Source organism: Scleropages formosus, chromosome 7 (genome assembly GCF_900964775.1).
Source record: "Scleropages formosus chromosome 7, fSclFor1.1, whole genome shotgun sequence".
NCBI lineage: Eukaryota > Metazoa > Chordata > Actinopteri > Osteoglossiformes > Osteoglossidae > Scleropages > Scleropages formosus.
Window position 1 is genome coordinate 26,830,731 of NC_041812.1, and position 25,158 is coordinate 26,855,888.

At 45.2% G+C, this 25,158-nt stretch overlaps 1 protein-coding gene across 1 annotated transcript in view; it reads right to left on the reverse strand.

The window, feature by feature from the left end:
- Positions 1–653: 653 nt before the first annotated feature.
- The window catches only part of LOC108926252 (potassium/sodium hyperpolarization-activated cyclic nucleotide-gated channel 3-like), a 54,334-nt gene continuing 29,829 nt past the window's right edge, over positions 654–25,158 (reverse strand). Inside the window, exons 4-8 of the mRNA XM_029253696.1 lie at positions 23,130–23,348; positions 10,140–10,286; positions 9,688–9,928; positions 4,488–4,652; positions 654–2,221 (exon numbers count right to left, since the gene is read on the reverse strand). Of these exons, the coding sequence (XP_029109529.1) occupies positions 678–2,221; positions 4,488–4,652; positions 9,688–9,928; positions 10,140–10,286; positions 23,130–23,348 (2,316 nt within the window). The 3' untranslated portion in view covers positions 654–677. The remainder of the gene's footprint in view (positions 2,222–4,487; positions 4,653–9,687; positions 9,929–10,139; positions 10,287–23,129; positions 23,349–25,158) is intronic.

Sequence of the window (25,158 nt, forward strand, 5' to 3'; positions counted from 1 at the left end):
TGGCTTAACTAATCTGCAAATTCATTTTGGTTTCCTTCAAAATTCCTACACTCCTCTCTCCACCCTGGAAGGTTTCACTAATCAGAACATCTGTATTCAAGTCTTTTTAAATTAACTAAAAAAGTAAATGGCAAACAGTTAAAACAAAGAACCATGGTTAAAACAGGCATGTGATTCTACAGTATGTTAAACGGTAAAACACCTAAGCCCACAATGCTGCAATCCTGTATTCAAAAAAAGACGTCCTTTCCAACGCACAAAAAGATTGTTATGTGCAGGCTGAAATGCATAGGTCCCTGCAAAGAAGTACTGTTACGCTCACCTGCTGACTGCCTGACGGAACCACTGTTGGTTCATTTGGCATAGATAACGAATTAAAAAATAAATTACATCTTGGCCCTTGTCAAAATGGTTTGATTCTCACACCCTCCCATTACTGGACACAAATATTAAACATCAGGTTACATATACATTTCAAGATAAAAAAAAAAAAAAAAATGGAAATGGTGAAGCATACCTAGAAATAAACCTAGAGTTCTATGTCACCAGGTTAAGATGTAAAATCACAGTTTTAGGAAAGTTAAAATAAGTTTCGAACACAGTGAAGTCTAGGGGCTGAAAGACTTACACAGGTTGTTTTTTCCAGTCTGGGCTGCACAGGAGGGTGTGATCAAACCTCACAAATTAGAGGGGAGCTTGGAGCGAGCTGGGTCCGGTTCAAGCGTGTGAGCCGTGGGCCCCTTGCGGGCTGGAAGGTCGGGAGATGCCCCGGGTGAGCGAGTCTGAGGGGTAGACACAGCTGACGACTGCCTGGCGAGTGGTACATTCCCCGAGACAGAGCTACAGGGCCTGCTGATGAGCGTCGGGGACGAGAAGGTCGAGAAGCAGGAGCTTGACTCCTGGGATGGCCGTCGAGGCAAGCGACTTGGGGTCTGGCTCGTATCCAGGGGCAGAGAGGGGTGCGAGCTCGAGATTACTTTTACATCTGGAGAAAAGAGGCTCAGTAATGACTCCGCCTCCAGCTCTGCACCTGCTCGGGGCAGGCTGGAGAGTGGCGGTGGGCACGAGGTCTGTGGCAATAGGAGGGAACTGTGGGATCCCGCGGCACTTGAGGGGTCACTGTAGTGAAACGTCCTCCCCGTCACAGGGCTCTGCACTATGGGACTTGGAGCCAGCGGAGTGTAACAGGGGGAGGCGTTACCCGACCCATACTGGGCCAGGGCAGCCAGTGCCGATCGCTCCTGGTGTGGCCGGGGGATGAAGCCCGACTGAAGGCCCGCCAAGCTTTGCTGCACCAGCGACAACTGCGACCCCCCTGGAGGCTGGGCCTGCTGGCTTCTGCAGGAGGAAGGGGAGTCAGAGGGAGGCATGTGCAGCAGACTTAGGTTGCTGGAAGTCCTACCCCCACCTGCGAACTGCTGCGTTGAAGAGACCTGCACAGTCTTCGGGGGTGGAGGCTGCATCTGGCACAGGCTGGGGCTGCCTGAGTTGGAGGCCATGGGACTCATGTGGGGAGTAGTGGCAGCTGCGGCTCCCCCCGGAGTCCCTCCCACTGCTCCCTGTGACTGCGAGCCAGTGGCCACAAAGGGCGGTGTGCTGCAGGAGGCTACCTGCTGCTGCCGAGGCTGTGGGTGAAGCTGAGAAGAGCTGGAGGATCGAGAGTCTGATGGAGGGAGGGAGCCAAAGGGAAAGGCGCTTGTACTGCCAGGCCTTGGAAGTGCGCTGCTGGTGGAAGGCTGATGGCTGGACCCGTCCTGTGCTAGGTTCGAGGTCATGTGATGGGCACGAAAAGCGGCCAGCAGAGGTGTGTCCACCCCTGGGTGCGGCTTGGAAGGAGTGTCGCAGGGGGAGTCAATCGAGGAGCCGACAGAGGCGGGAAAGTGGAATTTTTTCAGGCGGCAAGAGGGGTCCTTCAGGGAGCCCAGCGCAGAGGCTTGAGTGCGGAGGAACGCAGTGGGAAGGTGGGGGTGATGTGTCAGGGCGATGGCAACGGAAGTGGTGGCGGCGGCGGCCTGCAGAGGAGCCTGGATGAGCGGTGCCCAGATGACGGGCGTGGGTGAGGGTGGCACAGGGGGCGGGGCAGTCTGGAGCAGGTGGGCACAGTGAGCCATGTCGCGGTCGTGCTGCACGATTTGCTGGATTATCTCATTCTCCTGGCAATTCAGCACTCCTGAGCTGAGGTCATGCTGGACTTTGTGTTGCAGGATGGAGTTCTTCTTCCCTGAGAGAAGGAATGTTAAAAGGCTCTATGTAAAAACGATGGGGAGACAGACTAATTACCAAAAAGGCTTGGAAAAACTGCTTCTTGTGGAGGCAGTGTGCCAAGTACAGTGTTAATCCTCGGTGGTAGTGCAAGACACACGAGATACACATCAAGAGACACGGAGGCAGTTTAAGGCTTCAGTCATTTAGCTGAAAAAACTGCCTTCGAGGAGCAGTGTGATATTTGACACACACAGCATACACACCCAAGCTTACCCTTTTATAAATTACTGAATGGTTTACAAGCTACAAGGATCAGACTTGATTAAAATGGCAAGTTTTTTGCTACAGTTGTAATTCTCGACTAGTGATGGAAATGCATGGCAGTTATACTTGACCTGCACACAATGTACAGTCAATGGAATTGCAAACGGATGATTATCGCCATCCGAGATACCAGGAGTGGCAATTAAAGAGAGCACCGTAATAGGCCCACGGCCCACCCCGCCGTGACCCAGGGGTTAATTCCACCAGTGGCGATCAGATTGCACGTGGTCCATTAAAACCAGAATTAATTAGTGAAACGGCACTATCGGAATGAGTTCATGAAAGCAGGAGGGTTTACAGGGGTGAAAACAATTCGTTGCCTAACACAAAGTACCCGGGGGTTGGGTTTGAGGCATTGCCAAGCAGGAGGTGCCGAGCGGAAGGACAAATCGTCGACAGCAGCAGCATGAGATGTAAATCGGGCCAGTTTCATAATTGGGTGAACCCTGGTAATCACCTACTGGCGCTGAAATTTGGGGCAGCATGTTTTGCTACAAACATTGAAAAATAGATTGCAATATTGGACATAAAAATGAAAAACATTGTCGAATAACAAAAAAAAAATTTTATTAGGAAATTCGTGAAGACCTTCTCCGTTACATAAATGTGTCTTTAGCACTTTGTAAGCAAAATTTTCTATGAAACAATGCTGGTCTAAGCTGTAATGTCACGGGGACAAGGACGGGAGACTGAAGAGGTGCGGTCGTTCGGCTCGAGGGCGTCGGCGTGACAAGTAAATAGTATATATCTATTTGTTTCTAGTTGTTAGAGTCTAAATTTGATTTCTGCGCATATATAATATTCATATACATATTTTCACAAATAATGTGACAAGTTAATTATAATTTTGTTTATAAATTCTAATTTTATATTCCCTTCACAATCTGTATGTATCTGTGTTTAAAGTAAAAGTAATTGTCATATTTATGTGTATCTTTATTAATGTAGAGAACGCAGTCCCGGAGGGTGTCGGAACGACTCCTGCCTAGGGGTGCCAAAAATCCAACTCTGACCCTGTCTGTTTTCAGAATCCCCAAGACCCCAAACATTAGATGTTTTCACAATAATTCAGCACTCACTTTTGCTTTCATATTTCATATACATCTTTTGTGCTTGTCTGCGGCTTTATACCGAGTATATTTTATTGTTTGTTGTATATTTGAAATATATAGCTGATCCTCTAATATTTTACAGTGTTTATCTGCTCAGTAAGTAGTTTCACCCATTTACTGTATACAGTGGAATATGTCACTGAAACAGTTTGGGTCATGAGCCTTGGTCTGTGTTGGTACGCAGCACAGACGAGTTCTGTTCTTTAGTCGCCCTCGAGTTGACTTTATTGCCCTCAAGTCTGTATGTTTTTTGTGTCGGTCTCATGCAGTCTTCCGGCTGCAAAGACACACTTGATCCTCAGCCTTACGTGAGAGTGGCTGCCCTCTTTCACAAAGAATTAGACATGAAATGGCTCATGCCGGGGTCCAAAATCTGCCTTCCCTGGCAGCTCCTGCGGAAGCAGATGTGCAAAGCTCATTGTGGGTGGGGCTGCGGATCTGGGCTAATGTTGCACATCTGTCAGCATGTCTCTGCGGATGAATGGAAGCGATCGCCATCCCCAGGTCAACTTCTCGCAGCATGAGTGGCTTCTTTTGCTCCTGCTGCTGAGCCATTCATCTCAGGATTAAAGCACAGCTGCATGATGTTTTCTATTCACACACATCTATTTGGCCTAATATCCCAGAATGCTCACTCATACGCGTACGCTTTGAGACAACGCGTCCTCTTTTCGGCCAAAAGCAGTCTGCTCATTATCAGCGACTACACACCCTGTCAGTGTTGTGTTTTCGGATTCTGTATTGGAATATAAGGTAGATAGGTACATAAGGTTGGCTGCATCCAGAATAGTCATTCAGGCATAATCACTCTCACTGACCGCAGTTCGGGCGGGTTGCACGACTCACCTATACGGTCGAGGCGGTCCAGGGCCACGGTCTCAAAGGCCCGCCTCATCATGGGGTACTCCTCCAGGACCTCATTGAAGTTGTCCACAGAGAGCGAGTACAGGCGGCAGTACGTGTCCGCTCGCACGCTGGCCGTCCTCCGGCCTCGGGTTAGCAAGCAGATCTCTGCACGGGTGAAGTGTGAGCAGTTACTGGAGCTGGGAACTACATGACTGTATGTAGTAAACTGTTCCTTCTGAAATGTTAGGCTTCAAGCTGTAGTAGCCTTTTAATAAACTGATTCAGTTAAGAATTTTTAAGGCTCGTCTTACTGATAGTTATACATAATTTAATGTATGCGTAACTAAAAACCGGCAAGGCAGTCCTAAATATTTTTTTTTTTTGTACAAACCGGTTAGAACCATGTCATTTTGTGGTTCTATATTCTTTTTATTTCCCACAGCATGCATTAAACAACCTGGGATTTACTTGTGCTCTTTAGGCCTTGATGAAACTATTCCGTGGCTTCTTAAGCAGCACTCCCAAGTTCTCTCCAAAGAGTAAGAATGAGAGGTTATGTTTTCAGCACAGCGTGAGAGGTCAGCAGTGCAACAGAGTGGTGAAGGTATTCGATTTGTGCAGCCAACGCTTTTCAGCAGAGCCCTTTACCTAAAAAATGGTGGTACCCGGTGCTAAAAACATAATGAGGTAATTATTTCAGACAAACAGAAAACAGCCCCAAAGCTCTCAGTTTTAAATGAGACAAGAGCAGTACAAGGAAAGAGTTTGGAAAGTGGAAAGTGGAAAATGTAGAAGTCAGGATTTCTTCGGACAAACATGTCTTTTCCCCAGCTTGCTCTGACTTGGAAAAGTATTCAGAAGTTTCTCTTAATTCCCCAGAAATTCCTTAAAATCCATTATTCATTTCAGATGTAAATGTTATCACAATCAAGCCTCAGTTCTAACTCGGGGGCCTTTCGGCTACATTTACGCAAATTTGTTTTGCTTCACTTGATGACATCCCATTTACCTGCCTAACTTGAGTTGTTGGCTTTGCCATGTTCAGAAGAACGCTGCACTTGTGACCATCACCTGTAGTTAAATTACCGAATAAAGAAATGCCAAACACAGCTGGGTTTAATCTAGCGTTATTGCAGTTACAATATGCGGCGGCATCGGCAACTGGTTTTAAAAGAAGTAGTTTTTGAAAGCGACAGATAAATGCGATGTGAGGGCCGTGCAGATTCGATTGCCTCGCATTTTGCAAAAAACCTCTCTGTTTGGGTGTTTTCTCTCCGCTTAAAATCATCAGATGAGACTCACACGAGAACGGCACTTACAGCCCTAAATGACTGACACACTATCCATGACATTCATAATACGTGTAGTAATGACATTCGGTCTAGGCGTAACACGTGTTCCCGAAGGAGGGATATGCGTCACTTTTGTTGGACACAGTTTTGCAGGAAGCGATAAGATTGATACTTCAGTCTGACGTTATTAACTCCGTTTATCTCACCGCTGCTCAGTTTATCTTTACTGGAGCTGTGTTCCGTGTGGAAAATTCATTTCATCTCATGAGCGCAGTGAAATCTGCATCCCGCTCTCAGTTGGTATTCTAGGCATTGGGGTCGAATTCAGATGGGTATCGAAATGAACGTGTAGTGGCATCAGTTTGAGGATGCTTCTAGACTGACCCTCTCTGTGTTTCCGTAAGATTGACGGCAGTACCAAGGGTATGTGTGATTATAAATGTCTCCACGAAGGTGGGAATGGTGGGAAACAGCTGCAGCAGGGACCTCTCACATGGCTCCTACTAGCATAATCAGATGAGGAGTGATTTGCCACATCGCACTGTTGAATCTAAGTGCCTCTTGAGCACATGCCACTACGGTCTAAATCGGGTCCAATGCTCAGTGATGTAAGTGGTGTTAAAACAGGGGCCCTTTCCCCCATCGGGCGCAATTTCCGCCCCCTTTGTGTCGCTCCGTGTCTCAGCTGTCCTGCCAGCTTGCGGCGGTGACGCTCCATTGAGCAGGAGCCCTGCTATACAGCCCCGCCGTGTGCTTGGCCCTGGGTGTCAGTAGGCTGGCCAGACATCTGAGCTTCATGGTCTCGCAGGACCCCAGGCAGGACCAACGTCCCTTTTAAAGAATAAATAATGGATGCAAAGTGTAGCTATGAAATGCCAGTGAAGGTCCATTTATCTTTGGGAGGATTGCGATGGGCCATTTGGACGAGGTTTTCTGTCCTCTCAGACACTGTTTGCGCTTCATAAACGGTGGAGGCAAAAGATGAGATGGAGGAGGGATGCTGTGAACAGCCGACATAGGATGGACGTAGAAGGGAAACTCTTGGACGGCTAATTGCAATGACTTATTTATGGGTTGTTTGTGAATTTTAACAAGCTGGAAATTAAATCTAAGTGAATGCTATAAATTGTAGGTGTCCAACTGCGTGGGGATGCCTTAGGCAAACCCCAGGCTCTAACTAAATTCTGCTTCACCCAACGATGGAATCCATTGCTACGGCGTTATGTTCTCTTTCATGATTTCTCCATTTCAAAAGGTCCTCTTATGTTAATGCACTGAATTGTGGTGCTTTCATGTTCTGCTTTGTTTGTTTTCTTCCCAATTGTTTGAAGGCATTTAAAGGGAATTCATTGAACCCGCACAATACTCCTTTTATTTTTAAAAAATCTCCTCATTATAGGATGACTTGGTGTGTATGCTTGAAATTGGCACACGATGCATTAAAATGTCAGTGCCTTCTGTCTGAATTCTCTTTTTTCTCCTCTGATGACACATAAGCTACATATAAGGGATGCAAATATGGTCAAATTTAGAGGACTCTAAAGACTTAAAGAACTTCTGAATAAAATTACAAAACAGACATGAAAATTTGCAGTATTGGACTAATAATAAGAAATTGCTTGAAATAATGTTGGTGTACTATTGTCGGGGCTTATGAACGAAGAGAGCATATCCTAGACCTTTTTCCAACAGTCCCAGATATGACTTTGAGGATTCCTACCATTTTTCCAAGTAACTCTTTAGTGTTACACTATTACACTTTGTTGCCCTGTTACAGCATAATTAAGCTGTAATTAATTGTAACAAAGTTGATAATAATGTTGTAATATGTTAGATATTCCACAGCCATTTCAAAGCTGCTTTAGTGTGTTACATATAGAAGATTCTTCACTTGGTCTCAGTCAGTATTCTGAGTCAGTATTGTAGAGTATTCTAGGTATCAGAGTAGATTTTTTTAGGACAACACCTTCTCCTTTCAAAGAACTTTTTTTAAATTAATATTTTATATATTAGTGGAGGGGGGGCGCAGTGGGTTGCACCGGGTTCTACTCTCCAGTGGGTCTGGGGTTCGAGTCCCGCTTGGGGTGCCTTGCGACGGACTGGCGTCCCGTCCTGGGTGTGTCCCCTCCCCCTCATGTCCTGAGTTGCCGGGTTAGGCTCCGGTTCCCTGTGACCCCGTATGGGACAAGCGGTTCAGAGTGTGTGTGTGTGCGTGCGTGTGTGTGTGAGATATATTAGTGGAGGGGGGGTGCAGTGGCTTGGACCTGGTTCTACTCTCTGGTAGGTCTGGGGTTCGAGTCCCGCTTGGGGTGCCTTGCGACAGACTGGCGTCCTGTCCTGGGTGTGTCCCCTCCAGCCTTATGCCCTGTGTTGCCAGGTTAGGCTCTGGCTCCCTGCAACCCTGAATGGGACAAGCGGTTCCGAAAATGGGTGTGTGTGTGTGTATATTAGTGGAAGGGAAATAATTAAGAAAACCTATCACTTCTTGAAATGACCCACAATAAGCCAAAAACAAATTAGAAATCAGGGAAAAAAGTTTTACAACACTCTTGTTTTTAGAGCTTCATCTCACCAATATTAAAAGACTGCTTGTGGTCAGGCTTGCAAGAAACTGTCCTCCAGTAAGATGAGCAGCCAGTTTCTCTAGAAATGGGTTAATGCTAAGGATGGAATTACGAATTACACGCCTGTAGGAGCACACATCGCCTTGGCTAGGTGGAGAGCATTAAGCAGCTTTCGAGGCCTTGCTCTTCAGCTAGCTCTGTGTCAGGGGAGGGCAGAGATGACCCTCATGGCCTCCTTCAGGGGAGCAGAGATTAAGAGCATCTTGCTGACCAACAGATCATCCCCCATTAAGTCAAGCAAGAGAAAGACAAAGACTCAACAAAGCATGTTAATGCCAATCAAAGCTGCTTCTCGGTGCACTCTGGCCAATATTCTCAGTAACAGTTTTTAAAGGGGATTTTTCTGCAAAACATAATGACTTAGGACCACGTACTTCGTAAATGGAATCAAAATTAATATAACTGGTACAAACAGCAGCTCTACTCCTGAATTTCAATCTCGGCGTCTAAAGAAATGCTGCTAATCGATTGATCATGCTTTCTTCACAAGAAATCTCAAGCTGTGAACAAGCTTGTCTTGAAGTTTCTAATTTGTTTGATACAATGTGAAACTGATTAACAAACTTTCTGAAATATAACACTGAGTGTTGCGAGGTCAGAAAAAAAAAATTGTATGACTTATGCATACGACAGTTACAGAAATCTGGAAAAAGACTTCCTCATGCCAGGTTCCCTCCTGTTTACTAGAAGTATCTCTCGCATAATGTGAAAAAATTACCAAGTCCTGTGTGCCTAAGCTGTAAATCTCAAATTATTTTGCAAACTTATAAAATGTAACGGAAATGTCCCCGTTCTATGTCCAACATTCTTGCTTTTTCAGTCCTTGTCTGGGTGACAAAGTCTCAGTGGAAGTCTAAATCAGGTTTGGACTATCTGAAGCTTTACTGTCCTGTTGTAAGCAGCAATGATTAATCTTGGCAACATCTGAGATGGATTGCTTGCCATCTTCAGCATTGTCGCCTGTGGGCGTTTCAAGAGAGAGGGTGCTGGGATCAAGCTGTGAAGAAGCAGTGTAATTAAACTTTGAAAGGCAGGTCAGACTCTGCTAAATGCCTTACTGTGCTGTTTAATTACTTAAACAGAGTATTGTAAATGACATACTGTCCATTTGGGAAAAACCTAGCCTTTGGTAACTTACACAGAATAGGAGCTGATTGGTGCTTCTGAGATGTCATGACAAAAAAATGGTTTTGCCTGGTTTGCTGTAATCGGCTAAAATCATGACTACTGAAGCAGAACAAGTGGTTCCTTGTGTTGACTTATTTGACAAACCATCGGTCTTACCACCAAAGTATGAGCCATCTGAAAGCTTGGTCTCTTTGTTGCCCTTGGTGAGCACGCTCACTACCCCATGCTGGATGAAGTACATCTTCTTGCCAATGGTGCCCTCACGGATTATATAGTCGCCTGGCTGGAAGACCTCGAAGCGCAGTTTGGTCAACATGGAGGTCACAAAGTTTGGATCTGCATTGGCAAACAGGGGCATGGAAGCCACCAGCTTGCGACAGTTGAAGTTGATGATCTCCTACAGAAAGGAATGTGTGTTAAGAAACCTGATACCATTGACTGGTGTTCAGAGACCAGACCTGAGACCATGTGCACACATTGTAAATTCAAAGTAAAATTTTCTACTGACAGCAGGTACAAGTAACATACAGACAAAGGTGCTATAAAATCATCAAACTCAAGCCATGATCTTCAAGTCTTTTGTTGTCACCTAATGGACAAGCCCACACCTCTCTTAATGGCTCATTTAGCTCCCCCAGGATGCTTTCCTCATCAAACATCTTGCCCTGGTAGCGGTGCTCATAGTAATCGTGGATTCTCTGTCGCATATCAGCTGGGAGCTTGTGGAAGGACATGTACTGCTCCACTTGTTTGTACTGCAGAAAAGAAAAACAAAGACAAAAACATTGATGTCAGTCCAATGTTACAGAGCTAAACAACTAATGGAACTCAGGATCATCATATAAACAACTGGACTGCACTGAAGACATTAAAATTCTTCAAAAATATTGGGAAAAAGTTTAAACACAACCCAACAATTTCACATTCTATTGAGTTTATTTATATGAAAAGGTATTTACTGCATTGCTACAGGGTAAAACAGCTAAAACCTTCCAGGAACGTCAAACATTTGGTCAAAAATAATAGCAACCATAACAAGTCCATTGCCTGGCACAGATGGGTGATTTTGTTCAGTATTTTTTCTGAAAACATCTACATCAAGCAGGAACATACATGCAAGAAGCATTCAGTTAAACAAATGACACCTTCGCATTTGAGAAGAGAATATTTGAATTAACCATCAATTTTACAGGCATAAACTGAAGAAAATAAAGCCAAGAAACTGAGATTTTGTTTCAAAGGGCTCCTCTGAGAAACTGCAGGAGTCTATATCATTATGCAGAAGCTACCACCACATTTCCATACTAAGTGCTTTGTGTTTGTGAATCTCTCTGGTATGGCGGATAAGACCATAGCAGTTTAACTGGGGGACTGTGGGGAGAGGCCCCATCCATAAAGCGGCATACCGCACATACATGAGGAGAAAGCATGGATATGACACGACGCACATCACGCAAGAACAACGCGGTTGCTCGCCACGGCGAACAGCATCTCATTAATCAGTGACAGCCTCGCATCTTCGAGCAATGTCCGCAAGCACGGCACAACATGGGAAGAACGAAGCAGTCATGTAATGAGAGGGAGTCCTACAAGAGAAAAAGAAGAAAAAACACCCAACAAAAACTGTGGAGCAGGAAAAAAAACAGACAGATGTCTTCAACATCCAAGAATCTTTCAGATTTTTATTGTATTTGATTTCAGCCTCCAGGAAAAAGGTTAAGAATAGAGAAAAGAAGGTTAAGAAAGAGAGACTATGCCAAGACTACAGTATTGGAAAAAGGGACCTCTAAAGTGGTTTGATGTGAAGGCTGGAGTAAGAACGTCCTTGATATGAAGGGTAACTCACTGGAGGAGCCCTCCAACAAAGACATCTGTACAACATTTTGGATAAGTGTTGCTCAGAAGTCAATTCCAGTGGGTGACCAATCTTTTTCAGGCTGGGTCACTTTGTTTTAACCTTGAATTTGCACCACAGGCTGCCTCCGGAAAGAAGAAAAAAATGAGAAAGGCAACATTCAGGTAGTAGTGGCATTGCAGGTCGAAACTACAGTCAATCAATCTTTCTAGGTCATTTTTCACAAGAACACGTCATTTGTTTCAGTCACTTCTGCAAAATGGGGCCAATTATCCTAGTTTCCTTCGATAGTTTCCAATGCTGTCATCCTTTATTACTTTCTTTGACATATCAAACCTCTTGGTTCATTGTTCTGTTTCTTTCGCACTCCTACTACAAGCAAAACAAATATTACTTGATTGCATACTAGCATATTAGTGTCATATTATGGACAAGGAATGACGTTCCTTGTCTTCGACCGTAGAGATCTAGTGTGCGGACATTTTTAAAATAGGATTACACAACAGCAAAACAATGCCTTGTGTCGAGTAGAGCTTTAATTAATTGTTTAACAGGTACAGCTGGCAGCTGAAAGCGCAGTGGGAGAACTAAGTGCTCAGCGCCATGCTTCCAAGGGAAACGAAGGGAGACGCGGCGGGAGGGCAACTCGGCGTGTCCGTCTCCCGGCCTCGGCACCGCACCTTCCTTTCAGAGGGACCTCTGCCCGAGCAGAGCAAGGGAAAGGCTCCGGAACACATGGTCACAGGTAACGAAATTATGTTTGACTGTAACTCTATTTCCGTGGCATGGTTACAGTCATCTATCCCTCTCTCTCGCCGCCTCTCCATGTCTCTCCCTCTCTGTGTCTCATTTGTGACAGAGCAGGGGAGACGCTACGTGTCTGCAGTAAAACTGCAGTGTGACTAAGCCCAACCACGCACACGCACGTAGACGCGTAAACACACAAAGACGGGCAGCCACGCAGATCGCGCACAGTACACACACAGGCACACAGAGAAATAAACGCACAGAGACCGGCTCTAACATACGCTCTTGGCTTCCTTGCTGTGTTCGGACAGACTGCTGCGCTTTGTATTCAGGACGGTCATCGGAGCCATCCAAACACCCTGCCTGCATCATGGTGAGCGCGCACCTCCGCAGAGGGCCTCCACACCCATTCCCCACCTCATCGCTGCATGTCAGGGCCTCTTATCGCCTCGCTGACGATACACACCCAGCGTAGAGGCAGTGACACCGGTCAGCTTCAAGGATATATTGTCTGCTGCTGGATGACGTGGCTCCGGGAGAAAGAAACAGTTCTCAGTTCAGATCTAAGAAACAGTGCATTTGAGAAGCAGGCTGGACAGTCGGGACGTAGAAAAGCTCGCAAGGGCAGGTTCGACAAAAACAAGTTAAATACAATAGGGATGAATCTTTCTAAGACAACGATGCCCTTTTGGTAACTACTGATACCAGTAATTCAAAGCAATGTGATGGTATGGAAAAGAGCTTCAAAAAAAAAATAAAAAAATAAAAAAATAAACACTGAATCTGCTAACTGAATTAAGAGTGAAACAAAAGTGGGGGAAAAAAACAAAAGTTCGTCCCCCAGGCTGGTTTGAAGGGAATCATAAACCCTGCCTTAGGCTACGCTTTTGAATCTCTTATCAAAAAGTCTGCTTAAAAATTCTCCCTGCATTGATCTGAGAGAACATTTGGACATCTGATAATGAAGTGAAATGCCTCCTCAAAGCAGCCAAGGTTTTTTTTTCTCTACGGGCTTCCTGCATTGCTGGAGCTGTGTGCTGCTCACGTCCGCACCTGCCGTTTTGATTCGGCTGGCCGGAAAAAAAAAAGCCCAGGTGTCAAATAATGAGACTGGGAACCGCGCGCAACTTTCCCGAATCCAGGAAATCAGAGCGAAATTAGAGTCGTGCAAGTGCGTACAGTCAAACTCCTACCTGCACTCGCTGTCAGTTTTGTCCTTTCTGCATTCACGGTACATGGTGTCGTTTTCGGTTTACACGTTATTTTTCTTTTAACTTCCTGTCGGTGCCACTGTCTTTTTATCCGTCCTTTTCATTTATCACACCTGTTATCCGTACTTTTCGCTCGTTTCAAGAATTAGGATTCTGACTTAATATACAGGGCACAGAAAAATATGCAAAACTGGAACGATAAACGAATATCTAAAAACCAGTCATGAGGGAATATATGTAATAAACCTAATTTTTGCCTTCAGAATGGCTACGACTTCTCAATGGAAACGCCTCCAGTTCACTGAAGGATGAAGTAGGTAGAAATCATCTCTGCACACGGCCCTCCAGAACTTCCCACAACTGTTCGGTGATGTTAATCTCCTTTTAGGAGGATACAGAAGGTATTTGGTTTCATCCAGGTATTCATTAATCCACTCTTGATTTCATTTAATACGGTGCATGGGGGATTATCACCTTGAAATACAGGAATAACATGACAAAACATAGTTTGCACCATATGAAGCATCTGGTAGCTTAGAACCGCTTCATGTAAATTGGCCATTAAATTCCCATGTGGTGTTGGACTCAGTGTTGCTTCTGTAAAAAGTTCTGCATTCTGTTCTTAAGGTGATGGATATTTGTATATTTCTCTTCTACATAAAGTGTTTCTGAAAGGACACGTAAATTCAGATTTGTGAAGCTTATAAGATATTTTGTGTCAGCTACCCAATATTTGAGTTTCGACTTGTAACCAACGCTGTCCTTCCCTAGTGCGCTTTTTCCTTTGTTCACTTTCGGGTCATGATTTGACACTGTTCCTCTTGCCACATTAAATAATTTGGCAGTTTCCAAATATAGTTCACTCATGTTTCATTACAAATCTATTAATACTGTGAGCTCTTTTTGATAGCTGACAGATTTTTATGCATTTAGCATGGTCAGCTTACTGTGACTTACCTATGTAGCTGCACAAGTAACCGTTTATTTCGGGTGGCACAGCAAGTAATGTCTCTGTCTCAGGGCGGCGGGTAATGCGAGAGCACGTGGGTTTAATTCTCACTCAGCCTATGTGGAGTTTGCATCTTCCCTTCGTGTCTGCATGGGTTCCTCCCAAAAAACATGCTGTTCAGATGGATTGGTGACTCTAAAATCAACCATAGTGTGTGTGTGAGACAGAGAAAAAGTGTGTTTCACTGGTACATGGATGAGTGACCCAGTGTAAGTAGTGTATCTAGCAGTGTAAGTCACCGCGGTGAATAAGGTGTGTGGGCTGGTAACACTACATAGAATTCATTGGAAGCCCCTTTGGAGAAAAATGTCTGCTAAATGATTAAATGTAAGAAAGCTTTTCTTCCATTATGTTTACCCAGTCCTCAGCATTGTTAATTAGTTCCAGAAAATCACATGCTTAGTCAAACTCCTGCTGTAAAAGTAACACATAAACCATTATTTCTGATTTAAAACAAAATAAGACAAAAAAAGTCAAGAAGAATGGTTAAAAGAAGTAAAGTTCACAAAATCACTGTATGTCTTTTTCTCTGCAAAGCACATGGACGCTATGCTATTACGGGTACTGTGTAGCATTAAATTATTGACCCTAGATAATCTTCATTTGATCACTAAAGGTTTTTTAGGGTAAGGGCAGTCATATTAAAGCAATTTATAGGTATTAAATAACTGAGTTAAAAGTCATATATTTACATTTTATGTATAATAAAAATGTATTCATTCATTCACTTTCTTCTTCAGCATGTTCAAGTCAGGGTCATAGTAGTCCAGCACCTCTCTGATCAGGGTACACCCTGGACAGGACATCAGAGGGTAGCCACACACACATACATTCACACACTAAGAGTAATTTTTAGCTACCCGGAAGAAACCTACGCAGCCCTGGAGAGAATATGCAAACAGACCACTACTGAACTGCCCAGGTGTTGGGAAATGGCAGAAGTAACCCCTGCACCACTGTGCTGCCAAGTTGTAATTTAGATGTACCCTAATAGATGGTTGTGGCTGGTTGAGATTGTCAGTAATTGGTTTTGTTATGGAAATGTGACCATGTTAAGTGCTTGAAGGAATATGCAGTACCTGTATTAAAAGAGAAGTGTCCAACCAGCACCAGTCAAACTCTACTTGTACACAAGTGGTCAATGCTTCCAAGGTAATTTAGAGTTTAATACACTACATTCCGTCCGTCCGAACTGCTCACCCCATACGGGGCACGGGGAACCGGAGCCTAACCTGGCACACAGGGCGTAAGGCCGGAGGGGGAGGGGACGCAACCAGGACGGGACGCCAGTCCGTTTGCAAGGCACCCCAAGCCCCTTATACACTACATTCAGCCACAAGATATCCAGATTGACACCGATTACAGAGAACGCTTCATGGGTTTCAGGCACCAAGTGTCCCAAACCATTTGATAAAAGTATCTGATCTAAATTATTACAGAATAAAATACTCTTCATGGAAGTAATAGTACCACGCAGTGGGGAAAAATGCAGTTGAACGGGATAATAGGACCACTGTATGAATAAGAGCAAATGTTTTCATAAGCCGTTGCAGTGGTTTTTCATTGTATGGGACCCGGTTATATAAGGACCGAGTATACTTAGCCCTGTAATCTTAAAATCTCATCCATTTATTGTGGGCTGTTTATTGATTTACTTTTGCTTTGCGATGTGCAGAATTTCCTTTCTGAGTTACCACACAGTGAATGGGCCACCGGTGTTGTGAAGATTGTTTCATGTCTTATATTCATTCCTTCATCATTTTACTTGGAGTTTGTGCCTCTGAGCATGAGAGTGTAGTCCTCAGTACTAGGATTAAAAACAACACCCCTTGGGGCCAGATCGCACTTTACCAGCTGGATACTGTCTCTGATGCACAATCCACATACCCCTAAGAAATCTTCCTTTAGCTTTTTGAATTCCTTTATCAGCATTGACAACTCTTAGCCACTTCTTTCCCATTTCTACGTCAATCTGCCCTGACTTGTTTGGCAGAGTCACCGCAAAGGGCAAGAATATTAGCAAGTCTAGCCGCCCAGTTTACATGTGTTTACTAGGGGAGTCAGGGGAATAACCCATCCTCCCTTCGAGAGCAGAAACTTAAGGATCCTGTTTTTCCAACAAATCTGACAACTTTTAGTGGAGGAAACCTGAGCAGACAGCACTTTATAAGTACAGCTCTTGCCCAGGAGAAAGTGCACACCCTATACATGTAATGCTCAGAATAGTGCCGACACCAGACTTTTCTATATGGTTAGTCACAATGATCAGTTGTGTCTGAGGATAAAGGGATAGCACACTGTGGGGCCTGTGAACTGACAGAACAAACGTGATGAGGTCTATCTAAGGACGCACGCCTCTTTGGAGTGTCTGCTCTATAGAGATTTAAGTGATAGTTCAGCCTGTCAATGAGGCTGAGAAAGTGTACTCTTACATCTTGTTACTGGTAATCCTATTCCCAGTGGGAGGGTCAGAAGCACCCTTTTAAGATTATCCTTCCAGACTGTCAAAAATAAGACTGACAGCCAGGAAGTCGTGTAGGGAATAGCAATGAACCTTATAAGTTAATGTTCCATTCTTTTCTAGTGAAGCTGCTCATCCTGTGCTTTGTCCTGGTCTGCTTGTGGCCTGTTAAAAACAGCTGATTTAAATCCTATTGACTGCTGGTTCAATTCCTGGCTAACAGCCCTTGTAATGGATGTTCCACTCAGGAGCATTGTATAGTTTAGTGGAAGAAAACACAAGCAAGCAGCTCCTAGTCTGACAACAACAGGCCCAGGGTGCTAAAAATAACACATAAATCCAGAATCAAAGTTGAAGGCAGCTCGTACGGTTGGCAACAATGTCCCTTCGCGTAGACTGATGTATTCCTGAAATTCTGTTTCTGAGAGGAAAAAACCTTTTGTTCAAAAGATTTGGCTTGGAGAACTGGAGAAAGGAAGAGAAAAGACTTGGGACATCACCCAAGTTCAGTGGGCTCCAGGGGTCTCGTTAATTGCTCCCGATGGACATGTCCTTAATTGTTGAATATTAATTAAACGATGCATCAGAAGATAAATATCCAGCGAAGACAGCGTATCATGTGCCAGCGCCACAAGTTTGCCAGCGCCATTTGGGGCCAGCTTGCCACAGATTGCCGCTTCCAATCACAGCCCTCCGAGTATTATTAACAGGCATCGTTCACGCTCAAGTGCAAACATCCAGAGCTGAAATAAACATGGCTGGTGCAGCCATCTGAGTGGTGACAGCAGCCCCCCCTCACTGTTGCCACAGCACCATCATCACTTTGACTAGCGTGAGACATCCCACAAAACCCACAGGCTGCCAAATGAGGAGAGGAGATGAGGAGGAGATGCAGTCGGGGAGCTTTCCGGGTCTCATGTTGCCACGTAGCTGTGAATACTCATACGAACATGGACGCATTTCGATAACTTCCTCTCGCATTTCAACTGAAGGGAACACACAACAGGGAGCAAAGGAAGTATATCGGCGTAACATCAGCAAAAGGCAGCAGCCAGTTGTGGACAACCTGTAGAATGTGGAGGTCAACCCTTCAGACTCCACTTGACCTTCTGTGGAACTGCGGCTAACTTGCAACCCTGGAGGTGCACCTCCATCATCTTCTGCTTGTAATGCTGGCTGCAAAAGCTGGATGCCTTTGTCTTAATTGATTTGAGACAGACAGTTGCCTTTGGAAATGGGAAAAACCCATCTGCAATGGAGAACAACAACGGCTGCCACATGGGAGCATACGGGGCACTGGGAAACGTGGCAGTCCTCCATCTACACTCCCACTCCTGTCTTGTTATGTCCCTCTTCACTGACAGCTCATCATGGCTGTTAAGAATGAGCAGGGATACTGGGAATATTGGGAAAAGATCATTGTAGGTTTCCTGCCTTTTTGTATATATTCCACCAAAATATTTAAAAAAAAAAAAAAACATGTCTGTCAACAGTACTTTGAATACAATGGAAATGGAAAATATTTAAAACCTGTTATCAATCTGTATATATTCATCCATCCATTAACAACAACCGCTTGTCCCGAGCAGTGTGGCAGTGAACTGGAGCCTTACCAGGCCACACAGGGCGCAAGGCCGAAGGGAGAGGGCACACACCCAGGACAGGATGCCAGTCAGTTGCAAGGCACCCCAAACAGGGCTCGAACCGCAGACCTGCCACACAGCAAGCACCGGCTGAACCCGCAGTGCCACCACGCCCCCCCATATATTTAATTGTTTAAAGAAATTTAAGGTATCTAATATACATTCGTGAAGGAGGTCAGTTGCGAGGGATGTGTATATAACTGAAGAGACATAGGAAACCAAAACTCATCAATATTCAAAATTCAAGTATTTTATGAGGCTTTGAACAAGGGGCACCTGAGCTTCACAGAAAATGGATATACATTCCAACTAGGGATGGGTATCGTTAGGATTTTATCCTAACTTAGATACTCTTATTGATACTAATGTCCATAATTTGGTGCAAAAACTAAAGACATGATTACATAAAAAGATTACAACTTTCTTTGCAGAAATAAGTTAAATTGTTTCCTGAGTTTCCTGTATATTTACATTTATTCACTTAGCAGATGCTTTTCTCCAAAGCAACTTACAATGGATACTATGTAGTGTTACTAGTCCACACACCTTATTCACCGCGGTGACTTAGATACACTACTTACAATGGGCCACTCATCCATACATCAGTGGAACACACTCTCTCTGTCACTCGCACACTATGGGGAAACCTGAACAGCATGTCTTTGGACTGTACGAGGAAACCAGAGCACCCAGAGAAAACCCATGCAGACACAGGGAGAACATGCAAACTCCACACAGACTGAGCAGGGCTCAAACCCACATCCTCTCACACCACCCAGGCGCTGTGAGACAGCAGTGCTACTTGCTGTGCCACCATGCCGGCCATATATGAGGGAGGAGCAACTGCTACAAATATCTGGTGGTGATGTGCTTTAATACTGCTTCACTACCAGAAGCTAAACCAAAACAATATTACAATTACCACAGAACTATAGTCCTTGAGCTTCTCAGAAGCTAACAGAAATAAAATAACGTTCATAAAGAGTAAAGATCTGTAAACAGAAAAATATAGAGATTATATAGAAATTATATAGAGAAATAGTGCTTAAAACTGATGCTGCGTCCTGACTGAGTTAATAACTATAGTCTTATTTTTATAACCATAACGAGTGTTACCTTGACTTGACGAGGTCGAGACACTTTTCTTTTTAGCTTGGAAAATCCCATCCCAATCCTCCAATCCCAGCTGGGAGGTTTCACCAAGGACTTAGGTGCAGCCGCTGCTTTGCTAAAGCATTCAAACATGCTGCACTGCTTCAGATTTATAGAATGTTGTATTTGTAAGTGTTTCATGAGATTACTGATGTTACACGCAACTACCTTTTCACATATTGTGGCATGCAGCGTTCTGGGTTTGGATGGGGCGAAAAAGAACGCACAGGCACTGTTCTTAACGAAAACACCGGCACGCAGGGAAGTAATGCTCTCGGTCCGAGGACCCCGTTGCCTTAAGCCAGCCTGTTTAGCGCCCCCAGGCTCTTTTTCTTCCCGCTGGCAAACACGGCGACTCCTTTATTTTCCCCAGAAGTGCCCCCAGTGGTTGAACACGTTATTTACAATTTACCTATAATGCAACTAGTTATATTAAACACATTTCCCACTCAAACGTAAGGTAACGCGGGTTGTTACATTGCCCCCACATCAAAAAGAAATGCAACATCCCCGCTGCTACCTGCCCCAGAAAAAGTCCCACTATCCGGCGCTGTCTCTCACATGCCTTCATTCGGGAGCGCAGATCCCAGATGCTCAGCACTGGTTGTGGGGTGGGGACAACTCAAATAGCCTGCCATGGTGGCGCGCTCGAGGCGCCAAGGTGGCCATCCTTGTCTCTTGTCTGCCCAGCCTTGGTCCCAGAACAGCTCTTTCACACACACATGGCACATACCAGGCTTGGTGGCGCCCATGTGGGTTTAGGCAACCGCGTTGTGCCTCCATCCGCTGACCGGCTTTTGCAGGAACGCCGGGTCCACTCTCCGCAGCCGTTCCGCACTGCCCCAACTCCCCCGTGGGTTACGAACACCCCTCTTGTTTGCCTGGCTATCTTGCCGCACCTCTTGTTGCTCGGCCAACATTTGGCAGAGGACGTAGGCAGATTGCCCCGGTTGACGCTCAGGCCTCTGCCACCTCACCGCATGCCGAGTCCACCGCGACGCTCATGAAACCGGCTGCCTCCGTTTGTGCAGCCTTCCTGCTTTCGCGGCATTTGCTCCACCGCGCTCTCTTCCGAAAGCTTGTTGGGGCTTCAGGAAGCTGGGTTGCTTTCGTGAAAGTGGTGAAACCTTCACCTGTGAGCGATTTTGCGTTTGAAGATTCGCTCACCTCAGGTACAAAGCCGTGCTTGTCTGTCATTGAGGTGCGCTCTTCTGCGTCATTCAGTACGTTGCCTGACCCCATCGGGAAAGCGTCACTCTCTGCAATGCAACTTTCCCCAGCACCCACACTCGGCGGTGGTTCGTTGCCTCCTTCTGCCACATTTTCCCTGGGCGCAGGAAGACCCCACTCAACCTGCTTGTCCCTCTACAGTGGCACCTGGCAGCTCTTCTCCGTCGTCTTCACCATAGCATGGTGTGGGTGGTCCCCCTGGACACCCGTACTCTGCAACAGCTCCGCTACCATCACAGGCTCTTCTTTTGCCAGATGCCGTTTTGTCATCCCGCTGGCTTTTGTCCTCATGCCGATTTCCCCGTCTCCACTTTTGGTGTTCCACAGAACCCAAAACCAGCCTCTCATCAGCCTGCCCCACTTCTGACACCAACGCGGCATGTGGCACGCTGGGTTTGGATAAGGCAAAGAAGGACACACACGCAGCGTTCATCATGAACATTTTATTTGAACACTGGCACACAGGGAAATAACGCTGTTGGTCCAAGGACCTGTTTCCTCAAGGACCTGCACCTCAAACCAGCCTTCCCAACCTGCTTTAGTGCCCGCAGGCTTTTTTTCCTTCCCGCTAGCAAAAGACGGTCACCCTTTTATTTTGCCCAGAAGTGCCCCCAGTGGTTGAACACGTTATTTACAATTTACCTATAATGCAACTATTTGCATTAAACATATCTCCCGCTCAAACTTAAGGTAACGCGGATCTTTACAATATACTGCATTCAGCTGCATTTTCATTAAATTTAGTAAAGTGAGCCCACACTTTCGAATGTTTTGCTCTGTCAGCTAGAATTGGAGAGCACAGAATGTAAACATGCAGTTACGCAATGTCAAATGTAATTGCTTGATGCTGGCAGCTTCGTCATTATTAGGGGATGGTCAGGAATTTGAAAACGCCCGTTATGTGGTCATGTCTAGAAGGTAATGAGTTAACATTACATAAATACTGATAGCAGCACCGTTTGTACAGGAGCGTATCAATATTTCGGTACTGACCAGCCAGGAACCGGTACCAATTTAGGACTGGTTCTCGATACCCATCCCTAGTTGCAACCAAATCGGCCTGCTAGAATACAACACAAGCTGGTTGCCACATGCTCATCCAAAAATTCTTTAAATTACAGTAAAAGATTATAAATCTGTTCTGACATTTGTCATACGAGTGGTTGATTTTAGGGTCATTTCGGTGGACACCGTTTTCTTCATAAGAAGTCACCAGAAAGGAGCAGTTCACTGGGTGGGTTGTGAGGCTAACTTCTCACCCGTGGGTCTCTGCTGTGGTGATGGTCTTCTCACAACCCTATCAACCTCCACAGTGGAAATAGGGTTGCATGCACCCATCTCTCTTTCCCGGGGACTGGGCAGCAGCAGCTGGCAAGAAACCCTCTTCAGGGGAGCGGCATCACCAAAGATCCATGTGGTATGGCCGTCATGACCCCCACCTGAGCAGGACCCAGTACTTGCAGCTGCCTGGGAACACTTAAGTTTTCGGACCCAGTACTTGCAGCTGCCTGGGAACACTTAAGCTTTCGGAGCACTAATTTCAGCGACCAGCTACTGTAGCCGGTCATCAGCCGCACACAAAACCTGACTTGAGCGCTCTCAAGTGCCATATCAGCATATTCGTTCAACCTTCAATATGAACAAAAATTGCTGGAGCTTGAGACCCATGACACGGGACTCTCAAATTCTGCATTGATCCAAATACCTTCTTTACTTATGTCCAACATGAGTCATCTCTAAAGCCCTGGCGATTCACTGGTAGCAGGTTGTATTCACTTTGGCAAATTCTTTCTGGATGAGGCTTAAAAGCCAATTTCCGGAAATAAAGGTTCCAAAGTTTTATTTCAGAAGACTGCAGCCCAGGTCCCAAAGGACTCAAAGCCGCATTAACACAAGAGTGACTTGACACCTCATAGCATCAGCCCAGGCAACATCAGAACTTCATAACCAAGACAAGCGTAAAAGACCTAACAGTTTCTCTGGTGCTGTCATATCAGTGAATCTACTCACTGTAAACCTTAAGAAAACAAACCAGCCAGTGTATACAAGCAACAACTTTCTGGCACAAATATCACTGTGCATCTTCATGCTTTGGCACGCTAGAATTGCTGATGCTCATTTAACAACAGTAAGGATTATAACAGTGGAATTACAATAAGTACTTTAACAGTTATTTATCGCTCACCTCAGAGGCCTCTTGCAATGAGTTGGATGCTGATCAAGAATGGATTCTATGCATTCATAGCTTACCTCAATTTCGCCCACTCCCCTCCACCTCATCTCCACTCACCTTCTCCTGATACTGGCGGCGGGAAGAGTCCAACGACTGGATGAGCGCGGTGGCGTGGCCCACGAACATGGCGTAGCAGGTGGCACCCACGATCATGCTGAGGATAGTGAGCCACACGTCTGTCATTCCCACTGGGGGGTACATGCCGTAGCCAATGCACAGCATGTGGCTCATGGCCTTGAACAGGGCATACGAGTATTGCTGGCCCCAGGTGTCATTCTGCAGGACAGGATGGAAGAACAGGGTGAGACACACACACACACATCATAACAGTGCCCCAACTTCTCTGACAGTGCTATGGAGGTGGAAGACAATGAAAGGTCAGGCGCTGAAATGCCAAGGACAATCGGGTAACAGTTAAAGCGACAGAACATCGGTATCTGCGTATATCACCAGGCAAGAGTACCCTTTCATAGCCACATCCTTACCTAACCATATTGGTGATAACACATATGTTTGCTGATAGCTGCTTTCTACTTATACCATATAAAAAGTGTCAATCAGGAAAATGCATTTTCTGAGACACAAAGTGGAAAAAAAAAAAAGGAGCCAATGATGTAAAGATACTGATCTAAATTTTTATCATCTTCTTCCTGGACTCTTATGCTCCAGCAGGCTAGAGTAGAACCTCTCTGCAAATTCATCTGCACATTATTTCAAAATTTAATTTCCACTAGGGCAATACCTAAAAGATTGCAGAGTTACTGCTGCCTAATACACGTAAGTATAATATACGGCACCGTGAAATAACAAAGTAATAACTCATTTAAAAACAAATACCTTGGCTTTCTGAGCCTGCTGATGCGATTACTATGGGGACTAGACAATGATTACACAGTGGGAAAGGAGCCCTCGAGAGTGAGGAAATGGGTAGTTTGTCGAGCAGTTTATCAGATGGGGGCCAATTTGTCCATAAGACTGTGTTTCTATAATGGCCTCTGCTCCAGGCAGATGCTACACTGATTACCATTTGTACCCATTACACAAAGGCCCAAATGAGCAGCCTGTCTTTTACACAGCACCATCCACGTGTGCATGATGCCAAGACGCTCCCACTTTTTAAAATATTTATTTTTTTCATCCTTGGCATCATTAAAGGTTCCGATCTGAATTGGACGTGATTGTGTTTGTCATTTCAGGCACGGACCCTTCAAAGATCGCAGACAGATCCTCTTTGATGTCTGAGGGCCGCTGCGGGCCTGCCGATAAGACCGGGTAATAAATGAGGTCTCTGAAGAGCCGGTGGTAATTTGTAACATGCCAGGTTACCGTGAGCTGTTGGCGTCCAGCTACTCCTAAATCACTGCTCCAGGGGTCAGTTATATAAGAGCTGTGAGATCTCACCCAGACAGGGGCGCAGGTCCAGTCCAGGCGAGACGTGAGTTTTCTCTGTGACTTTCCATGTGCTGCGGATTATTAAGGCACCAGCAGGTTGCTTTCCTAACTGTCAATGCGGTGCTGTAATATTCTGTTTGTGCGGATTTACCACTGTGGTAGAGAGCTACCACCTACCGAATGAGATCCACATTGGGTGGAGCAACATGCAGCTATTTGCTTTGTCTCCTTGTTTTGGTTCGTTTCATATTCCTTCATATGCGTTCATGCATCGGTAAAAAATGTTCAGATTAATCTCACGTTGGCTTTCCGAAGAGTTCATACTGGACAAGCCCCTTCTCCTTGCCTCTTGCACGACTGAGATCAATGCTTGACGGCATCATAGCTGCCTCAGTATGCAATTTTCTACAGAAAACCTAAAAATCATACTCATTATGGTTGTGCAAAAAGCAAAAAAATACATAGTTTACACGGCATCCTATAGTATAAGCACCCAAAAGCAGTATGCCTGTTCCTTCGTTCATGATTTATTTACCTGTAAGGCTATTTTAGTGTTTTAAACAGCGGTCGGTGTTTTCCACCCGAGTCAACAAATGAGCATTGAGGAGCACTGCAATAATACGCCGTCTCTAGAGAAGACTTGCAACGCTCATTTGACTTGACGGTATTGCCCTTAGGCAGTACAGCCTTGTTA